At 43.1% G+C, this 20,858-nt stretch overlaps 1 protein-coding gene across 7 annotated transcripts in view; it reads left to right on the forward strand.

Moving 5' to 3' along the window:
- Positions 1–20,858, forward strand: part of IKZF2 (IKAROS family zinc finger 2) — a 118,180-nt gene that overhangs the window by 68,817 nt on the left and 28,505 nt on the right. For 5 of the 7 annotated variants that reach the window (XM_077181044.1, XM_077181043.1, XM_054636375.2 and 2 more), the window contains one exon: positions 2,794–2,961. The exons of the other annotated variants lie outside the window; for them this stretch is intronic. In XM_077181044.1, coding sequence (XP_077037159.1) covers positions 2,794–2,961 — 168 coding nt within the window. The remainder of the gene's footprint in view (positions 1–2,793; positions 2,962–20,858) is intronic. 7 annotated transcript variants of the gene reach the window in all.

Raw genomic sequence — 20,858 nt, forward strand, 5'->3', positions numbered from 1 at the left:
AGTGATAAAAAAAGGCTTGTTTGTTAGTATCTGGGGTGGGCATCAGACAGCACAATTCTTGGAAAACCAACAGAATCTTCTTGCTATGCAGTCGTTACTGCTCTGTGCACCCTTCTATTGGCTAATGGCCTCTCAGATTAGCTGTGCTAAATGTAAAAGCTGCTAATCAATAGCACGAAGGTGTGACCAAAATTGCATCCCTCAAGCCTGCGGCTTAAACAAGGAGCTGGAATCGAGTGATTGGACAAAAGTGTAACAAACACATCAAAGCAGCTATTTACCCGGAATGGAGCCAGTAGGAGAAATGAATTCAGGCTGCCTTAAATAGATACAAAGGTTATTTAAGGTAAAGTGTGCTATTGGAGCGGATCTGGCTGTTGCAAGAGAGGAGCAGACTACGGGTGATTTTGTGGTGAGTGTTTTCATGTCGTCTTTGCCATCAAACTGTGGTGCAGTGGCTATTTGAATTCCTGACTGAAAGCTTTCAGCATCTTTAGAGCAGCCAGTTTTTGGGGGAGTAATACCTGCTCATATGTGGCCTCCAAAATGTCAGAGATAAGTGGGTGATGTACTGGGTAAAACGCAGTAGCTGCATAATTTTAAATACAGCAGGAGTAAAAGGAAAGACTTTAGACTTGGTAAGAAACGTGCTACCTTCTTTCATGTTGTCATCCTGAAACTGAAGCTATCATTCCAGAATACTCAGAAATGTGTCAAAGGAAAGGGTTTTGCCTGTTTTCTCAGACAGTGAAAGCAAAACAGAAAAGAAAAAAAAGAAAAACCCCATGTATTTTTCTACTGCAGTCTCTTTACAGATCTCTGTTATGGACATTTTGAATTGATGTAAAAGAAGATAATGGCTAATCAGATCATTTAAGTATAGTGTGGGAGTTTGAAAGGGAAACCACAAACTCTTTATCAATTCTAATGAGCTCGTGTTCAGAGTATTGGAAGAAGAGCTTTATGCTGTGATTTTTTTTTATTATTATTACTCCATAATGTTCTCAGTGAGACTGTAGGAACCTTAGTATCTCCTTGAGTACCTCTGTGGCGGCCTCAGATGTGATTTCCATCTCCCACATGTGAAATAAAGTTGCAGAGTATGGCATACACGTGGCACACCTTGTGCTGCCCTCCTGGCAGCATCATAGTCCTGGCAGTGATTTGATCCACTGACACAAGAATTGCTTGTGGACATCTGTAAGAGCTCTGTCCCTCCCTCTTCTTCCATTTGCATCTCCAGATGTGTTTTGGATTTCACCCTAGACAGGCATGTGAACTACTTTGATACAAAGGTAGCATTCATTTTGTCCAGCGAGGGAGTAATTGGTTTAAAGCAATTGTAAAAGGCTTTGAAGAGATGTGAGAAATCACAGAGTGTGTTTGTTTTTACAAGGTGCTTCAGGCCACTGAATTCAAACTCTGAAGGTCCCAGCAGGATCTGGCCAAGATTCTATAATCGATGATACGCTGAAAAATGTGGATGAGGTTGCTTACATCTGAAATCTGATGATCAAAACCTTGTGAGCTGGGGCCCTGCTTTGTGTAGACATTGGGAAATGCTTTAAATTGGAAGAGGGTAGATTTAAATCAGGTATATATGGAAGAAATTCTTCCCTATGAGGGAGGTGAGGCCCTGGCACAGGTTGCTCAGAGGAGCTGTGGCTGTCCCATCCTGAAAGTGTTCAAGGCCAGGCTGGAGGGGATTTGGAGCGATCTGGGATAGTGGAAGTTGTCCCTGGCCATGGCAGGGGGTGGAGCTGGATGGGCTTTAAGGTCCCTTCCAACCCAAACTGTTCTGGAATTCTGTGATGTAAAGTCCAGCTGCAGTAAGGCACTTGGATAAATGGCTAGCACCAGTATATGCTTGTGTTCAATTGATCTGCTCAGCAGGTGATCAGAGCTGACTACCTGTGCAAGACTGCTGGAACAGTCTCACTGTCCTCAGCAAATGTTGATATCAAGTGTGGTTTTGATAATCTTCCAGAAAGCCTGTGTGAGTTCATCAGGGGTTTTCCCCTAAATAATTTTTTTAAAGGTGGGGTTTTTTTAATGGACCCAATCCCCACTGTTTAAGGCAAATATGAAGGCTTAACATAAAAATAAGCTTTGGATGTGTGTGTGAGTGTGTGTGAAGACATGGGATGAAGTGATAGGGTAAGGACTAGGGTTTCTGTTAGTTTTTCATCAAATCAGTCTTTTAAATTTATTTCATATAGAGTGCATATTTGCTTGGTTTACAGTTTAATGGTGTAAGATTTTTCTCAACTTTCAGTACTGCCCAGAGCTTGCAACCCTGATCCTCACTTGCATCCATGCCCTCCATATCACTCTAGCAATGCAAAGCAGCCTTTAAAAAGGGCTGTCAGTTAAAGTATAAGGCAAGCAGAAGGTTTGGTTTGAACCAAAGACCTTAACACCTTTGCTAAGGTCCAGTTATGATCAGTTCTGAATACTCATATGGATTGGACCTATTCTAAATATAAGTGCAAAACCACAGCTATGGATCTAAATTTTCAGCAGAGCTCATCTTTTATGAAGGTAGAAGCTCTGAGGTGAAGAACTTTCAAGAAAACCAGGAAGCATTGATCACCTCAAGGAAAGAGCCTCAAATCACTATTGGAGGCTTTGCCCATTGTGCAAAAGAAACGGCCTCTGACTTTAGAAGAGCCGTGTGATGGTGGTGGTGGGGACTGTACCCATGTGCAATGGCACTGGTACAGAGTGGGAAAGTGGCCTCTGTGCATCCTCCGATGTGTGTTGACAGCTCTCTCCCTTCCCCTTCCCTTCCAGGTGAACGCCCCTTCCACTGTAACCAATGTGGAGCTTCTTTTACCCAGAAGGGGAACCTGCTGAGGCACATCAAGTTGCACTCTGGGGAGAAACCGTTCAAATGTCCCTTCTGTAGCTACGCCTGCCGGCGGAGGGACGCCCTCACAGGACACCTCAGGACACACTCTGGTGAGCCCACCTCGGCTTCTCCTCACACCTCTTCCTTCCTTTATCACTACCGTCCCAGTGCAGCAGGTAGTGAAAACAAAGCGTAGCTCTGGGTCCCTACCGTCCTCTTCAGAGAGTGCAGCTCTCAGCTTTGGGAAAGCCTTGATGTGAATCAGAAAAGTTGTGGTTCAGCCACACCTCTCCTTTTGTGTAACTGAGCTCCTCTGCTGATGCTATCGCATTTCCCTCTCAGTGTCTCCTTGGGTGTATCCCGGCTTCGCTGGCAGATTGTTTTGACATTCTGGGGCCCAAAGTGGCTGTGAAATTCCAGAGATCACAAAGAATAACTGTGGGCTCTTGGAAGCCGGCTTTGCAGTTCATACCCGTTTCTTCATCTAATAAATGCCATATGCTGGTTGAGTTCAAACTTGTTCATCTTTCAAAGCCCTCTAAATTGCATTTTTGATTCAGTTAGATCTTGCTGTAAAGTCTCCTAGCTCATGGCAGCCACGGCACTCACCCTAGAGCTGAAGGTGGTCAAGAGAGACTGGGTTTCTCTTTCCTTGTTAAGTGATAGGATCATGTCTGTATCATTTCTACTTGATACAGTTTCTTGATGAGTTGATGAGAAATACCTGTCTCATAGCTGTGTGGTGTTGGAGCCCCAGCAGTCAGGATCAGCTGTGGTTTTAGTCCCTCTCCCTGCACCAGGGGACTGCATTCTGCTCACTCACTCATCTGTGCAGGACTCCCAGTAAGATCTTATCTCCTGAATGTTCAACTGGTGTGTTTGGGCCATTTGTAAGAGGCTGTGTGTTTAATTGTTGAATGAGCAGAGATAATGGGACTGGTGGCAAGTGGCAGCATTAGGAGTAAACTTCTTTGAGGTGTTAGCAAATGTGTGACTACTGAAATACAGTGGTGGAAATGCAACTGCAGGCAGAAATCCTGCATGAGTTTCCTGACCCTTTATATGTATTTCTTCTCCAGAGTCAACCTCACTTCTGTAGGTGTTTCTGGAGCATTGAATTGGTCTTAGGATACAGAGTTGCTTTGGCATTTCCAAGAATAGGAAAGGGTAAGCTAGCAAGCTTCTTCAAGCAGATTTGGGAGCATGCAGGATGCTGTATTGATGGCAAATGCTGAAAGAAAGCTTTGAACTTCCAAGGGAGTACAAGAGTTGGGACCAGGTTGTGAGAGAAATGCTTGAGCTGGATTTGATCTGAAGGTCAGTGGGGAAAATGTCTGTGGAACTGTGAGCTGCAATTTTCATACATCTGACTATACCTGAAGTTTCAACTGGAAATTTAAAAAGAAAACAGGCCACAATGCAAATGTTCACAATTGAAACAAAAAGGGAGTTGTGACAAAAACATATCCCATATTACCAAACACCAACATTGCAGTTGGAGACCTTCTCACAACATGAATATAGATTTTGTTACCTGCCATTGACAGAGATTGTTCTTCCTGTGTGAAGAACAACACGTGGCTGACGGTTCTGTGTTTTGCGTGAGGATGGAATGTCAAGGTGTGGGATTTTCAGAAGGCACCTAAGCTGCTTAGCATGAGTTCCCTGGAGCTCCTTCCCTAACTGACTTAGCAGTGCTCAGCTCTGCTCAGTTTGTAATTTTAGGCTTTGTTTTCAATGGAGAAAGTGTCACCCCTCTAAGCACTCAGGTACAGCAGCTTTCAGCAGAGGGCCGGCAGGAACAGACAAATGCTCTCACAGTACTCTCCAAGGCAGTTCTTAGAATTCTTAGCATTCACAGGTGAAGAGTTAAAACCTGGATAATTACCCTAAAACCTGCTGTCCCCCTGCACAAAGGTGAAATGCCACTCTGGCCATGGAAGTTAAGGTCTGTGCCTGCCATATAAGCAAGCTGGGTTGGCTTATGCACACCTGGATGATGGAGAAGAGGGGTAGATGTCCCCAAGGGACTTAAAACAGTTTGATATCAGTGTGCTGTACAAGCATGCTGTGCTTTCATAAAGTACACATCAAAGTCTCTAAGTAGGCTTGGAAGGTGGAGCAGATCCAGCAGCTGTAGGGAAGGTCTTTTCCAACCCAAATAATTCTATGATTCTGTCAATGTTTGCATCTTCTGCTATTTCTGACCAGAAAAGAGGATATTGGATAAAATACAGAAAGAAGAGGTTGAAAACTGTTTTGAAATAGGAGACTTCAAGCCAGTTTCAATCTGGCACACCTAGTGTCTAAATTGAGGTGAGTCTGAATATATTTTTGTACGAGGAAAGCTCTTTAGATCAGATCCTCAGCTGATGGAGATTGGAATTACATCCTCTAAGTAAGGAAAGTACTTCTGTTTTACACCAGCTGAGAATCTGGTGCACAATTTCATGAATGCAACATCAATTCCCTTTTTTTGAATATTCTTTGGATATTCTCTGAATATTTTTGTATATTCTTTTCCTACTTAAATAAGAGTTGTATAAATTAAAAAATACCCAAGCAAAACCCCTTAATCTTTTCTCCTTCCTAAGAAGGTGTAAACTGCTATGGAAGACAAATTATGCAATGAAGGAATTGAAGAATTCTGTCTTATTTTTTTTTCCCCCCCTCTCAGTTAGTTTGACTTGTGGATTTCAGAGCACTTTGCTTGTGTCCCCACTTAGTCAGTGACATCGTCTCACTGCTGCTTTTTAGTCAGTTCTTCCTGTGCTTAGTGAAGTTTTCGTACAGTACAACAGAAAAGGTAAAAAATAAGGAAATGTAGATGCAAACAGAAATTAGCAGAAGCATCTCTGAGATATGTGAAATAGCTACTACTTAGTACTAACATAAAAATAATGACCTTTTTTTTCTGTGGATTGATGTTTGTTCATGCTTTTTAATGTTATTTCCTGTTAGTTTGAAAATGTTTCTAAGCATCATAATCTACATTTTACCTCCTCTTCTTGTGCAGAATCTTATCTTACTGTGTAAGTGTTCCCAGGCCAAGTGGTTAACAAAATATTGCTTCTCATCTGTAATGCTGCTACTGCTGTTTAGCCCTAAATAATTAAGGACTTATCGTGCTGTGATTTACTCCTGCAGTTATTTACCTTTTAGGGACATAGACAGTTCTGATGAACTTTATGTCTGTATTTTCCTCCCACATGCAGCTGCTTTGGTTTCAGGAATATAATGATGCCTTCAGGACATCAGTAGGATAATGCCTGGGGAGAGATTCATGCTCAGAATTACACTAAGAGTGGGCAGGTACCTCAAGGTACTTCCAGGACTTTCAGGTGTTGTTTTCTGAATTAACTCCATATTTCCACAACCCAGATAATATAAGAGAGGTGCCAGAGAGGGCTTCCAGGATGGGAATGTAAGGCTGTGGAGTGCTGGAGCAGAAGTTGGTCGCCCCTTCCTGCAGGATGCACTGGATAAATCAGCAGGGATTGGCTTCACCTTGCCTGGCTTTTGCTGTTTAAAGGGGAAAAACATCCAGAAAAAGCCAGTCTGCTGATGGCATCCACAAAGTACCTTCTGTCTCACCCTGAGACATGCCTGTCTTCTCCATCCCCTCTGGAATTGCACAACAAAAGAATGGTAAAGACAAGCTACATGAGAAAAAATTTCTGCTGTAGGCAGTTAATGAGCAAATCCCAGAAGTTTTAAGGAAGGGCAGCAGAATCTGACAGGTCAATCTGATGGTTAAAGCCATTCAGATGTTGGCCTCTATATTTTGAAAGGTATGACAGTTTTACCCCAAAATGTTGATGCTCTTTTACCCCAAAAAGCCAGGCATCCTCAGATGGGCACATAAACTTAGCAGTTAGGTTTTGGCATGGATTTCTCTTGTGTCTAAAATGGAGCTGAGTCAGCCCTCCCCTCATAATGCTATTGTAAACATAAATGCTCTGACAGTGCTTGAAAAAGTCAAGGCTGCAGTCATGAGCAATGTGGAAGAGCCCATAGCAAACACAGGCACCTCAGTTTGCAGAGCAGGACTTGGGCAGTAAGTCAGAAATGAGGGATGGGATCACTTGCTAAGGAGAAAACAAAACTCAGAGTAGGTTTTGACTAAGTGAGCATCATCCATCCATTGCACTAAGTAAGGATGGTCCTGTGTGCCAATTGTTTAGTGCTTAAAAGGCTGTCTCATCATATGTGTCCACACAAACTGTCCACATGGACATTAATTCTGGAATTTCCTGATTTTTCTTTTTACTTGGCAGCTTCAGTCATGTTTGTTGCTGTGGGAGTATCTAAGTGTTATTCATATATGAAAGCAGTTTTACTGTCTCTTTCTTCCTAAAAAAATGGGTAGTCAGATTATTATTTTTTCATAGAAGATTATCCTCACAATACATTTTAAAATTTGCTTTGAAGGTACTGCTTTCCTGTCTAGAAAGTGTCCCCTCCAAACAATTTTTTTGCTTTTAAGAAATATTTTTCTTCCCACTCTTTCTCTTGCATTGCTGCTGCATGTTGTTTATTTCTGCCCAGCTCTCCAATAGCACTGCACTAATGGTAGCCCTTTATTTGCAAAAGAAAAGCAGAAAGCCTTTGTTTTGAAAAGAAAGGCTTAGGCAAAAGCTCCCAAAAGCACAATCTTAGCAAACCATGTACAGTGTGCAAGATGAAAGGCACCTATAATTAAAAAAGAAAATACCCTGTTCATGGAAACTCCTTCCATATTTATTGGTTAGCAAATCCATCCTTCTCATGTCTTCTTGTCCATGAGGACTTTCCTTTCAGCCCTGCCTGGGAGCCCTCCCAGGTGTGCCCACAGCCCTGGAGTTGGATGGCAGACCTGAGGTGCAAGGAACCTGTTCCCCAATCCTGATCACACACTGGCCTCAATGCATGTTTGGGAGAGCCCCACTTCTGAGCAGCTCGTTTTGGCTGAAAAATTGGATGAACAAATGCTGGAATACACAGTGCTGTCCATGAGTTCTCAGCTGTGAAAAGCCAGTGAGAATTACTGAAAGAGTGGCAAGGATGGTTATTAAGAATAATGAAGTCAATGTTTTAAACTGCTCTTTTTCATCTTGAGGGAACTTTTGCCACTATTAACATCTCCACTCTAAAAAGGCCCAGTATCTGCTCTGTAACCATGTTTTTGAGGATGGGAATGTCATAATTAGATGAATCTTGTGATCTGAAGTTCTCATTACACTCTGAACTGGACTGACTCAAACACTTTGTGAATGGGGAAAAAAATTCAAAGCAGACACATAGGGTACAATCTGAAAAATCAAATGTGTATGTGAAGAGGCATGGGGATATTCTGCATACAAATGCCATTTCTCCAAATAGGTTAGCAAACAGCATCTTCCCTGAGTTGTGATGAGCTGGTGGGTATTTATGCTGTTGATCTGATACTTAAAGCTCTATTTAATCAGGCAGAGCTGCTCTTCCTCTCAGGTTTTCTTACGCTGTTTCAGTTAAACTCAGTGGAATTACCCTCGTCACAAAATCATTTGGGGTTTTTCTTATCAGGCTGCGGGTTCCAAACTGCTGTGAGCATGTGCGCAATCCTGCAGCAGCTCTGCTTCTCATTACTGCTTCCAGCACCTTGAGGCCTTCACTCCATGCTGGAGAGAGCCTAAAATCTCTGATATTCTGCTTTCCATTTATTTCTGTGTGAGTTTTTAGAGGGGAGCTCAGAATGTGTACAGGGTGGGAGTTTGCTATGCCTGAGCTTTATGCCCTGGGGATCCTTGTTTAAAATTCAATCCTGTGTGGAGCCCTCTTGTATCCCATGCTTTGCTAGAGCCCCACCTGGACCTGATCCTTGGAGTGAAGGGGTCTTCTTCATTTCCAGAGCAACTACTGTAATAAATACTCGTATTTATAGCCAATACCAATTAAGGTATTGGCTATATGGAAAAGTTATCTTTTATGTTCAATATTATCTCAATGTAGAAGCTTGGTCTTATCTACAGAGCATAATTACCACTGAGAAATCATGAATCAAAGAAATCTTTGATTTAAAGATGCTGTAGGATCTTGATCATTCCAGGAGAAGCATGTTTGGTCTTTGTTCTCAGGGCAACTTGTGAAAAGATATGGTTCCACCCAAAGCAAGGAATGTTCACTTTTATGTTTTTGTCTTGAAATTCCATAAAGATTACCTCTTACCTGCTGTAATTTAGGAATCAGTCTTTAACTGTTCAGTGCAGGAAATCTGCTTTTGACAGATGAAACAGAGAAACAGGAGGAGTGGTCCTGGCAAACAAAGGTAGATGGGCTGTGTACCAACTCACGAATCCCTCTCTTAGGGATTAGGTATCAACTTTGTTTTCCCCCACTCCTGTCTGGAGTGTGTGATTGAGACAGCAGGAGCAGATGTCCTGCAGCTGCCTGTGTCTTGTGGTGTCCCAATGCAAGTGGAGGAGGTGGTGGCACTTTCAGTGCCTGGGTGCTCCCTGTAAATTGGCTGCATAGGGAATTCCCCCTCTCCTAGAGATCACAGGCACCAACACCATGGGAACATTGTCATTCTTAGTGTCAGTTCACAGCAAAATCAGGTGCTAAGGTTTGTCCTGGTGTCTGGGAGAAGGTCCCTCCTGCTGCCTCTCTCAGTGGACCATGGCTTTGCCAGATCTAGCAGCAAATCCTCTGCAGTGCTTGGAGGTAACAAGGCTCTTGTTCAGTCAGGAGCATCACAGTGTAAGATTCACATGGGGTTATCTCTCATGAACTGTGACTGGTTCATTCCTGATGAAATACCCATGCAAGGATGGAAGCTTGTGTTTGGGATGGAACTGCTGCCATCAGTTTTCTGTGTGTCTCCTGTCTCCCCTCCATGTTAGCAATGCACATCCTGGCATCTTTACCTGGATTCTGTCCCTCTCTGTGTTGCCTCAGGCCACATGGAATGGAACAAAGCACCTAGTCCTGCCCTTCTGGGCTACAATTTGGAGCACACACAGGCCCCTCTCTGCTGCTGGGTGCTGCCAATTCCTAGGCCAGCCTTGCTGTTCTGGCACAGCAAACAAGACAGTGCTTTCTGTTTCCTCTGGGCTTTTATTCTGCCACACAGCTATATGTGGGATTTCACTGGCATCAGAAAAGCATGAATGTGGTAAGACTCCTGCATGTTGAGCAGCAGTGCTTCTAAACACCGTGCCTAACCTGTTTTTTAAACATCCAGAGAGACTGTTTCTGTTGCCTCCCTAGGGAGACAATTCCACTTCCCATCTGCTTTTTATAGCTGTGACTCTCATCCTGATATTTAACCTTAACTATTCTTTCTTTTGGTGTAGATTATTGCTCTTTCTAACACTGTCTTTTGTGACTGTGAGTTATTCTTGTGCTCAGTTTACACTATGATAGGCTGTAGTTGTATATCTAGCATTGATTCTGTTTTAGTCTGCCTTTATCTTCCAATCCTCCAGTGTCTTTTTTATTACTAATTTTGAATGTTTTTGCTACCCTTATTCACTCGTTTATGAGGGAACTAAATTACAAAGTCATTTGATGCTTTGGAAACAGGGGCCAGTACAGATGCAGACCCCTTAACCTTATCTCTGCCTCAGCTGCCTGCCAGTAAAATGGAAATAAAGAGCATTTCTCCACCTAGTTGAGATGGTGAGAGGGCAGCACATGGGAATCATGGCAAGGCACAAACGTATTGCTGCGATGAAGGTCATGTAAGTACATCACAGAGTACTCAGTGGTGCTGGTGCCCCAGCTGCACAGCACTGTACATGATCTCCTTAGGTTTACTTAGCCTTTGTGCAGTAGTGAAACGAGATAATTACAAAGTGGAAGGAATAATAACTTTGTATTGTTGCCATAACCACTGAGGTATTAGACCCCGAGAGCAGTGTGATTATCTCAGACACAATAGTAAGGTGATTATTAATAATACTAAAGGACTTACTACTTAGCCTGCAATTTTTGCATCATTTCTTTAAAAACCCCTATCTATTCCATCAGCCCCAAGCCTGTGTGAAGTTGGTATGAGTTGTTGCCTCCTTGTTATCTGTTTTTCAGTGATGAGAAAATGAAACAGGAAAACCCCCATGAGACCCAATTTGCAAATTCAGGGACCTAAGCACCAAGGTAGCTTTGTGTGCATCACTTGTCTTTCTGCACCACAACTGCTGCGGACAGGCTGGCAGGTGAGACTCTAGTAGCTCAGGTATTTAAAGATCTGTAGTCCTTTACTCCTTTCAGTTCCAGCTAAAAACAGTTGCCTTGTTCTTCTTGTCACCAGGGATTGTTTCAGAAATGCGGTATTTTTATGCTCAAGTTAGCACATGTACATACAAACCCTGGATTTAAGGTGCAGGTGTTGCATCTGAGGGATTTGGGTGTCTCATTGTGTTAGGATAAGCTGGAGGGACATGATGCAGCACACCAGGAGCCCTCCTGCTCCAGAGCCAGCTACTGAGGTACCTGCAGTGGGTTTTGCAGACAGAGATTCAAGGGGTGACAGAGAACTTTTTCATGCAGTTGAGATGCAGACCTGGTTTTGACATGAGCAAGCCTCATCTCAGCAAAGCCAAGGCCACTTCTGAGCAGCAAATATCACAGCAGCTCTAAGGAGCAAAGAAGTGTTTTGTTCCTTTTTCCCCCTGAAAATTCTTTTCAGGGCAAAAGCTTCCGCATATCATCTCTGGGGACAGGAGACCCAGCATTTGGAGCTTTTGTCAGTTCTTGAAGGAGTTTGTGAAACCTTTCAGTTTGGGAATGTTTGAGCTTGGAGCCCAACAGTGGTGTGAGGCCTTCTTTCATTGATATCTCAGAGCTGTGTTACAGGGCAGTGTGACAGGGAGAACCACCCCTGACATTTTTGACAGCATATGTTTTAAGGTGTAAAGAGGTATTTTTGCCATCTGGAAAGGAAGCCAAGAGAAACTAAAGGGGGACAAAAATAACCCATAACCCACGCCACAGCAGAGTTTAGGAAAGCTGCTACTGATATATTCTCCTGAGCTCTCAGCAGCCTGTAATTATGAATTGGCTTACAGCTAAGATATTGATGGATATCACTCAAGAAGGAAAATGAGAATGTCTAGATTTTTTTACAGTGAACCTGTACTGAACTCTGTGTGACTCTCCTCCTATTTATAACCCAGAGTGAAGTTCAAGGAAACTTGTCCTGGAGGTTTCCCATGAGAGGGAACTGTTTTTACCTGACTAAAGCTCTCTGGATATTTTCCCATTTTTTATTTGATCTAAGTGTGAACTTTCTCCACCCTCTGCCCCTCCTTCCCTTCTGGAGTGGTTAGAGAGGTTGATTGCAGCCAGGATTACACAAGAGATGCCAGTTGCACACATGTTTTGCATAACTGTGCTGTGTTGATTTCAGACAGGGTGCCCCAAGTTCCCTCCCTGCCTTGCAACAGCCAGTCAAGATCTCTATCTTCATTCCTGAACTGGAGAAATGCTGGTGAGGCCCTGACTACTGAACCTTTGACAAAGAGCACCTGGATGGGACAGAGCTATCCCTGTGGAATAGGGATTTTCTACCTAGAATTTGTTTGGGCTCTTTGTATCAAAGGTGCCAGAGTTGTTGTGCCACTGGGAAGGGCTGCAAGCCATCTGTGCCAGCTGCTCTGTGTTAAGGGAATGTGCTCCCCAAGCACATGTCCTTTCCTTCTATTCCAGCAAGAGGCATGAATGTTCTCATGTGCTCTGAGACAGCCAGGGACCTCTCTTGGGGAGAATCCTGACTGGAAAATTGAGACAGGCTCGTCCCAGTGCTCATTTTGGGACTAGTTCCATGTGGCTTTTATCTTTAGGAGCAGTGAGGTCTGCTTGATTTCAATGAGAGTTAGGGGCTTTGACAGCCTAAGCCCTAGCCTGTGTTCCAGTTCCTTTTGCCAGGAAATAGGTGGATCCTTTCTTCCTCCTGCCTCATTTATTTGGAGTGCAAGTCAGACCAAACTGCATGGGGCTTTGACCAGCCTGGTCTAGTGAAAGGTGTGGGAATGGGATGATTTTCCACCCCAAACCATTCTGTGATTCTGTGACAACAGCACAGGGTCCCCCCCAGCCAAACAGAGCTGGGGCTGTTCCCAACAGGTGTTGCCTCGTGGGACAGAGCTGCCCTCACAGGTAGCCAGAGCCCAGATGATTTAAGGACTTCAAGGTCTTTCTAAAAAATAAATCACATGCAAAAAAGACACTGCAGAGAATCTGATGTTGAGATTTTTATATAGAAAAGTGACATGGGCCATAGACTCTCTCTCACTTGGATACCCTTCATGTGCCTGCTTTTTGCTTGTTTCCTTGGAGACAGTGTCTTGTCTGAGAGCAGTTAGCCTTGGCTGGGAAAGGCCTGACATTTCTGGTTTGTGGGATAAAGCTGTGCTGATGAATTTTCCAACAACCACAGAGGCAGGATTTGGTACAGACATAAGCAGCTCTGAGCAGGGTTATCATGTGGGCATCTCTAATACCTCTCTGGGGACACCCCTGAAGTCCCTGGTGTGAGAGCAGGGTTCAAAGATCCTCAAGGAGAGCCCAGCAATCCCTGTCCCTCAGGTATCAGAAACGTTTGACAAATTTCTCCCTTCCCTTTCCTTCTTCCAAAGAGCTGAGTCAGCTGGACTGGCATGTCTGGAACTCTGTGGCACCAGAGCAGGCAGTCTGCCAGCAGCATTACACACTGCATCCAAGGGAACACGTCACTCCTCTCTCTCTCTCTCTTTTTTTTTTTCCCTTTGCAATCCCCACCCTCTCCCTTTTATTTTTCCTTGTTGATCCGTGTAGGTGAGTCAGAGAAACCTGCTCATCCACAGCCTGTTCCTTCTTGCCAAATCCTGGAGCAGCACTCCCAGTTCTTGTTGGGTGTCAGGAATGGGTTATGAAAACAAAAACTGATACAGTCGGTGTACTGGGTATGGAGCTCATAGGGTAAAGGCACACTGAATGTGCCACCTAGAATGGCTTCCTAACAGAGTGATGCCTTTTGTAGGAGACACCTTATTCTGTGATTCATATATAATATTAGTTTTATTCATATAAAACACCAGGGTGGAGCAGGGAGATTATTTAAGGCATAAATTGGGGAGAAAATCCATCTTGATTCTGAATTTTGAAGCAATGGAAGAATGGAAAATTTCAAGTAGGAAAACAGGGAGTTCACGGAAGTGGTTTTGACTGACGTTTTGGTATCAATTGTAGTTCTACTAATCTGAATAAATTCCATGGATATTGCCACATTTCCTCAGAGTGTACACTATTGATGAGTTTCTGACCCCAGGAATTAAAACATCACAAATCTGGCTTCCCATATCAGATACTAACAAATAATAGCACAAGGTGATAAACTGGCCTTTTTATTTACCTTACAATATTTATTTCATGAGTGGGAAGGGAGTGAGTGAGCAAACATGCAAGGTAACTTTTCCTTTTTGGTCAGCTGACTCCAGGAAGCCGGTGTCTAACTTGGGGTGAAACTGCAGGTGTTGGTAATGCTGTAGGGCCAGGTGTGTCTACTATCCATAGCTACATTTCCATCAGGCAGCATCAAACCTTGATTTTTGGCACCTTCTGTTGGAATGAAGCTGTTCAGCTGCAAAGGATAGATCATTCACCAGGAAAAGTGCTTTGTTGGACTTTTAGGTGCCATAGTAAAATGTCCGTGTTAGCTATATTGTGAAAAATGTATCCATTATGTTCATATGGTCTTCTACAAGCAGAGAGTTTGTTCCAAGAGCTAAAAATGAGCCAATTTTGAGAGGCTGCAAGTACAGCTCTGGCTGAGAAGCACGAGATTTCTGCCTTGATCAGCATCAAGTGCTGGAGGGCAGGCCCCGGGACAGGATCACACCATGGTGAAGAGAAAGCAAAGGCCATTTTGTGTCAGGTGATCAAGAGGACTTTGTGTCAGATCACCAAGATGACTCTTGGTGAGACACAGTCATTTCTCTGAGTTCCAGCCCAAGAGAAGAGGAGAGAGGAAGGTTTATTGCCCAGCCACCTTGTGCAGGGGAGGAACCCAGACGGCCAACAAAAAGGGGCTTGACACAGGCAAGACATCAGTGTCACAGTGGGAATGAACCCAGATGTTCTAAATTCCCATCTGCTGACCTAGTTACAAGACTTTCCACACAAATTAAAAGAATAGATATTAAAAAAACATTTTTTTCTTGATAATGAGGAACAAGAAAATTTACATCTTTTCACTCTTGATCCAAACTTCGGGGTGAAATCTCCTCTTTGAAAGAGCTTAGTGTAGCTTTCAGTGTGATTTTTTTTTTTCATCAGGGAATGTAGTTAAGTATATTCAGAGTTTCCTAAATTCCTGTTTTTATAGGAAACCTTTTTAAAGTATTTCTGCATGCTTATAGAGCTATTTTCTGTTGTTCAGCTTTTCTGTCTTTACTTTCAGCCTAAGTAGTTGCTTTTTCTTTTCTTATTTTCTTTTTCTTCCTTTTGGTTTAATTTCACACCCATATTTAATTCCCTTACATTTTGTCAACTTCCCTTTCAGTCACAATTAGTTTCTGAATCTATCCAGGACTTGTAGTGCAAAGCTAATTGCACCAAAAAGGAAACCTCCTAAACCCCCAAATCTTTCCTTCCTTCTTTTCTACTCATTCTTTCTACTGAACAAACCTAAAAAATCCTGGGTATTAAGAAATACTCTGATATTGTTGGGTTTTATTTTTTGTATTGAAACAAACAATTAACAACCCCCTCCCCCACAAAAAAAAACCAAAAAAACACAACACAAACAACAGCAACAACACAAAACTAGGAAAAATAGTGAGGCTAGCAGGAATTGCAGAATTTTATTACCTAGAAAAGATTAATCTAGCTTCAATATCAGACCTAGATACTTGATGTAGATGTTTGTGCTAGAACAGAAGCTGCCCAGTATCTCAGATTCCTCCTTGAAAGGACCCTATCATCCTTTAAAGGATACCTGTGCTGTTCATATTGCTGTGCTGAGATCTGCTTTTACACAATGCTCATGATTTCCTCCTGCCAAATACTGTGGTTAATTCTGACGGTGGAGCAGTAAAGACCACTGGTGTCAGTGAGAAAAGTCCCACCTTTATTTCGAGCTGCTCTGCATTATTGGTGCTAAACACACCCAAGTTGATCAGAGTTGTGAGGCAGACAAAGCGCAGGGGATGGCAAGGCTGCACAGGTGGAAGGACACAGTCACTCTCCTGCTGTTTGACCTCATTTGACACTGGTGCAAGACATGGCAGAACTGCATGCCTGAGCAGCAGATCTTGATGAGGGTGACACGAAGGCATGGGCCACACTGATTCCTGGGCAGTTAGAGAAGTGTGAATAACAATTTTCATGTCCCAAAGGAGCCCATTAGTTTCACAGCCTGACCTGCTTTTGGAAACAAGATTTCCTTCAATGTTGGCCTTGATCAAAATAAGCGCAAACTCCCAACATCAGTGGTTAGGAAAAGAAGAGGAGCTGTCAGTATTACTCTTCCCAAGTTGCTGTTATCTTCATGACAGCTTGGTCTTAATTGTCTGTTTCCAAAACTTTGTTTCTGACAGTGACAAGAAAAGGGAAAACTTACAGGAAGGGAGTGTGTTCTTCCTACCTGCTAATACAAGACATAAAACTGAAAGGTGCCAGGTGCTAAAGATGTTTTTTCTCACACAGGAGCTTGTAGGTGGAACAGGGGAAATCATTGCCACAGAATGAGAAGAAAAGAGTTAAAGGGCTTGCTCAGTGATTTTATACAGGAGAAAACTTACCTATTGTTATAGTGAAAGCTAAACATGGTGTGTCTCTATCTCCTGTTGTTTGTATAGTATAGGATACCTGCTAGCACTCTGGCACTGCCTGCTCCAAATAATTCTTAGGTTCTGTTGGCTTCGTAATGCTCAGGGGTTTCTGCAGGATATGCAAAGGGGCTGCACTTGAAATAAATGCAAACTGCAGAGAGCTGATGTGAATTGGCTTCCTAGAGAAATCTGGCCCAACATCTACATTTGTTTTACCCAAAGAGGAAACAAAAACCCCCAAACAAAAGCTCTTGTGAAGGGAGTGTTTGTCCAGCAGCATTCCTGATCTGCACTGAGGTGCCCACACCCAGTGCTGCCCCTGGGAGCTGTTCCTCCCCACCTGCAGTGGAAGCTGGGCTCGTGATGGATGACGTGTGGATCTCCAGGCACCTCCTGACATTCCTGCTGAGCTGTGCCACTGCCAGGGAGCACACAGGACAGGCCAGAGAGGAACAACAGCCCAACCTAAACGTGTTTGTATTTTACCTGCTCGCTCTGTTGCTGGGGCAGGGTTAAAATGAAGAGTAGCCAACAAGCACATTTTGGAAGGTTTGCCTCGTGAATCAATTAACACTCCACTTATCAAGTCAACTTTATATAATGTTAAAGGTCTGAAGTGGAGTGGAAAGTCACAGAGTTAAGGTTTAACCTCTTTCTTCAGCCTGTTCCTACCCACATCCTGATAGCATGGAGACTTTGCAGGTTGGACTTGCCAAAGTCACCTCTTGTATTCCCTGGAAGGCCTCTACCCCTTTTGAAAGTTAGTGATGATAAACCTGGCTGCTTGTAAGTCACTTTGAAGCCAACCAGGTGATAAAACACCAGTTATTTTGTGGACTTCCTGGTTTATGTTAGTTCATCTCAGCACCAGAGTGCAATCTAAACAGAGTCCTGTTCTAGTATTATTTAATCATGTCAGAATCTATGTAGAATTCCTAGTAACCCTATCAGTGCTGGGGTTCTGGACTTTCTGGGACATGTTGGTATGGGACTTGGACAGTGCATCCAGGTCAGTGGCCTCATAGCATTAAGTGCAAAGCATTTGCACTTGAAACTTTCAAATACAAGTGGGGAGGGAAATCAGAATGCTTCATTGGCATTAATGTATACTAAAAATTGAGTGTCAGGTTCCTTTTGCCAGACGTGAATGGAGGAAACAGTTAAACCACGAGAAATACACGAGGAGAGCTTCTATGCAGTGTAATATGTGATTCTTGAGACATAGAATTACAGCACCCACGAATTTCATCTCTTTCAAAACTAAATGCAACATTATTGTCCCTATCTGTGTTTTCCTTAATTTGGTGCATAATTTATTTACATGGTTTCACATAGACAGGTACATTTTCCTTTGTTTTTTGCACATACACAGATACAACATACAAACCTGCAAAGTGAACAGGTGCTGCAGGAAAAAAATGTGCTGCATGGGAAAAAAATGGGGTGTAAGATTCTTGCTTTTTCTTGGTTTGAATGGGTGCTGCAAGATTGTGGCAGAAGCTGTGTGAATATTTGGACCATTTGGAAGACTTCAGTAAATCTGTGACTGTGCCAATGAAACAGGAGTTTGTTTGTTTGTTTATTTGTTAAACTTCTGGCACAAAAAGGGCACCTATTTATTTATAACCCTGGTGGCAGATTGAAACATTGTTTTATCTGTAAAATTCTGCAGATTAGTTAATAAATAAATACAATCTAATGAATCATATAACACAGCCACTAATAGCTGCAAAATAAATTGAAACATCTATTAAAGTAATAACAGGCTGCAGGCAGAACCTCCTGAAGATACAGATAAGGACCCAACCCCTTAAATGCTGTACCTGAGCACTGATATTTGCAGGTTTACTCTAGATTCTGGCTGTGTCTTTCTTACAGACAGGGTATGGATAGGAAAAGTTTCTCTTGACTAGTGCATTTACTTCTTGGATGAAGTCCTCAGGGTTTATGTATAATCTGGTGTTGAGCACTGTTTGTTGTGACATACTGAGGGAGAACTGAGCACTGGTACAGTACTCACTGCTTGCTGCTTGTTTGACAGTGCTGTAAACAACTGGCAGGTGGATGCAGGTGTCAAGCTGCTGGTTTGTGCCCTGGAGGTGTTTGTAGGAGAGGCAGGTATGTCTAGAGAACCCCAGAGTTGGAGGTGTGATGTTTTGCTGTTGTTTTACTAGGTGCTGATGTCCCACGAGGATCCAGCTGGGTTTCACTGCCAACTGTAATAGGATGTGGTAGCTGTCAACAAAAATCACTTATCATTGACTGCCACTGTGCAAAGAGTCAGGACAAGCTGCTTTTCACTTGCTGAGAACCTCACAAAATGTTGTGGCTGTTGAAGAGCCACGTATGTATCAGTTACAATTGATAATAATGTTGACTGAGAGGCATTGGGCCACGAGGTCATGAAGTCAGTCAAGTGCTCTGTTGTGAGTTCCAAGTCAAGATCTGTATGTAGGCTTCTCCTGTTGTACTGCTGCATTTTGAGTTTTGAACCTTTTGAGGTGCCCAGAAACCTTGCTAAGCACAAATCTACTTGTGTGACTTCTGTGCCACATGATCTGGTGACCCAGCCCTTTACTACATGGGTCATTATTAGGGCTCATGGACCCTATTATTATTAGGGTTCATGGCCTCATGAACTCTAATACTTGGCCCAAAATACATTAATCGAAAAGGTCCTTGTGAAATGGAGACATCAGAATTCCATGATGAATTCAGAAATGTATCCACATCCCTTGAAACATAGCCCAGGTATTGCTGCCCCTTCTTGGACTGGGAAGATTAAAAAGTTAATGTGAAGTTTTCATAATGTGACTAGAGATTTTGTTCTTGCTGAAAATTAGATTGCTTTAAGATGTCACAGGTTGGGCTCTCAGGAGAGGATGCACTTGACACTGTGTGTTTCCAGTCCGTGTGTTTGTGTGCTCCAGCCTTTACTTCAGATGTTTATGCATTGTGACTTTTGCATGCAGGTTGTCTTGGACAATCTTGGGCTGGCTGTGGGACTTGACCTTATTTCTGAAGTCCAGTATATATGAGTATTGTGTGTGTAATCTCACAGGCAAAAAAAAAAAAAAAAAGAATAAAAGGCAACGCATCAAAGAGCCCCCATGAATTTCAATTAACACATTTACAGTCATTAAGCACAGCAGTGAGATACAGCTTCAGAGCGGGATGCAGTTCCCTTTGCAAAGCTACGTGCTGCTCAGAGCCAGCATGGGCTTAGGTCTCACTCTAATTTTTTTGTGATTAGTTCGTTCAGGGGTCTGTTATTCATGTAAATATTTTTGTGTGTGAGCCTTTGAGCCAGGCAGCTCCAGACAAGCCGAGGTGCAGTGTTTAATTACAGTAGCGAGGCACAGCCACCGTGTTGCATCTCCTGAGCCTCAGCCCTCCTGCTGCAGCCTCAGCTCTGCCTCGGCCCTCTCTGCCTCTCAGAGCTGCATCAAGGGCAACAGCAGCTGTTATTGCCACCTTCCTGCAACTATTGCACCCTCTCTTTTTTGTCCCTTGTGGGGTAAATGACGTCAAGCTCGGGGCATTTGACATCCCCCTGTGCTCAGTTTCCCAGTCTGAAGGACTCCATGCAGCACGTGGCCTCACAATGCCATGTATTATTTCTGATTTGATTTTCTCATTGTTCCTCTGTTCTGTGCCATCCTAAGTATCTCCTCCTGCTCTTTAATGTTCACTCTCATATCTAATATAATCATAGTGTATTATTAAGTCCTTAATTTCTCAGTAGAGGTACCAGTGCTATTTTTCTGTGTCTCTCTACTTGTGAGTGCTCCACAAAATTAGCCTCTGTGCATCTGGCAAAGTGCACAAGTTCATTTACATGCTGTGAAGAAGGGAATTATTACCTTAATCATACGTATGAATAATTGAAGCCCAGGAAATCAGAATAACTTGCCTGCAGTCACAAATTTGTAGTGTAACCAAGAGTTGAACTGTATGCTCCTAGTCCCAGCCCAGCACCTTAAATCACATTTCCTACCTCTGTATTAAAGCTGATTGTGCTCTGATAGGTCCCATTCAAGGCAAAGGGCTGCTCTGTAGGCACTGTGTGACTGCAGAACAGTCCCCTTCACTTAGGCACCTTCCAGTCTGAGGGAAGAAACCAATTAGTGAATGAATAAAGGTTATGATTATGATGGGGGACTCACTGATATGTTGAGATGCTCAAATGCATCCAGGAAAGGGCAACAAGGCTGGTGAAGGATCTGGAACACAAGATC

Source organism: Agelaius phoeniceus, chromosome 7 (genome assembly GCF_051311805.1).
Source record: "Agelaius phoeniceus isolate bAgePho1 chromosome 7, bAgePho1.hap1, whole genome shotgun sequence".
Taxonomy (NCBI): domain Eukaryota; kingdom Metazoa; phylum Chordata; class Aves; order Passeriformes; family Icteridae; genus Agelaius; species Agelaius phoeniceus.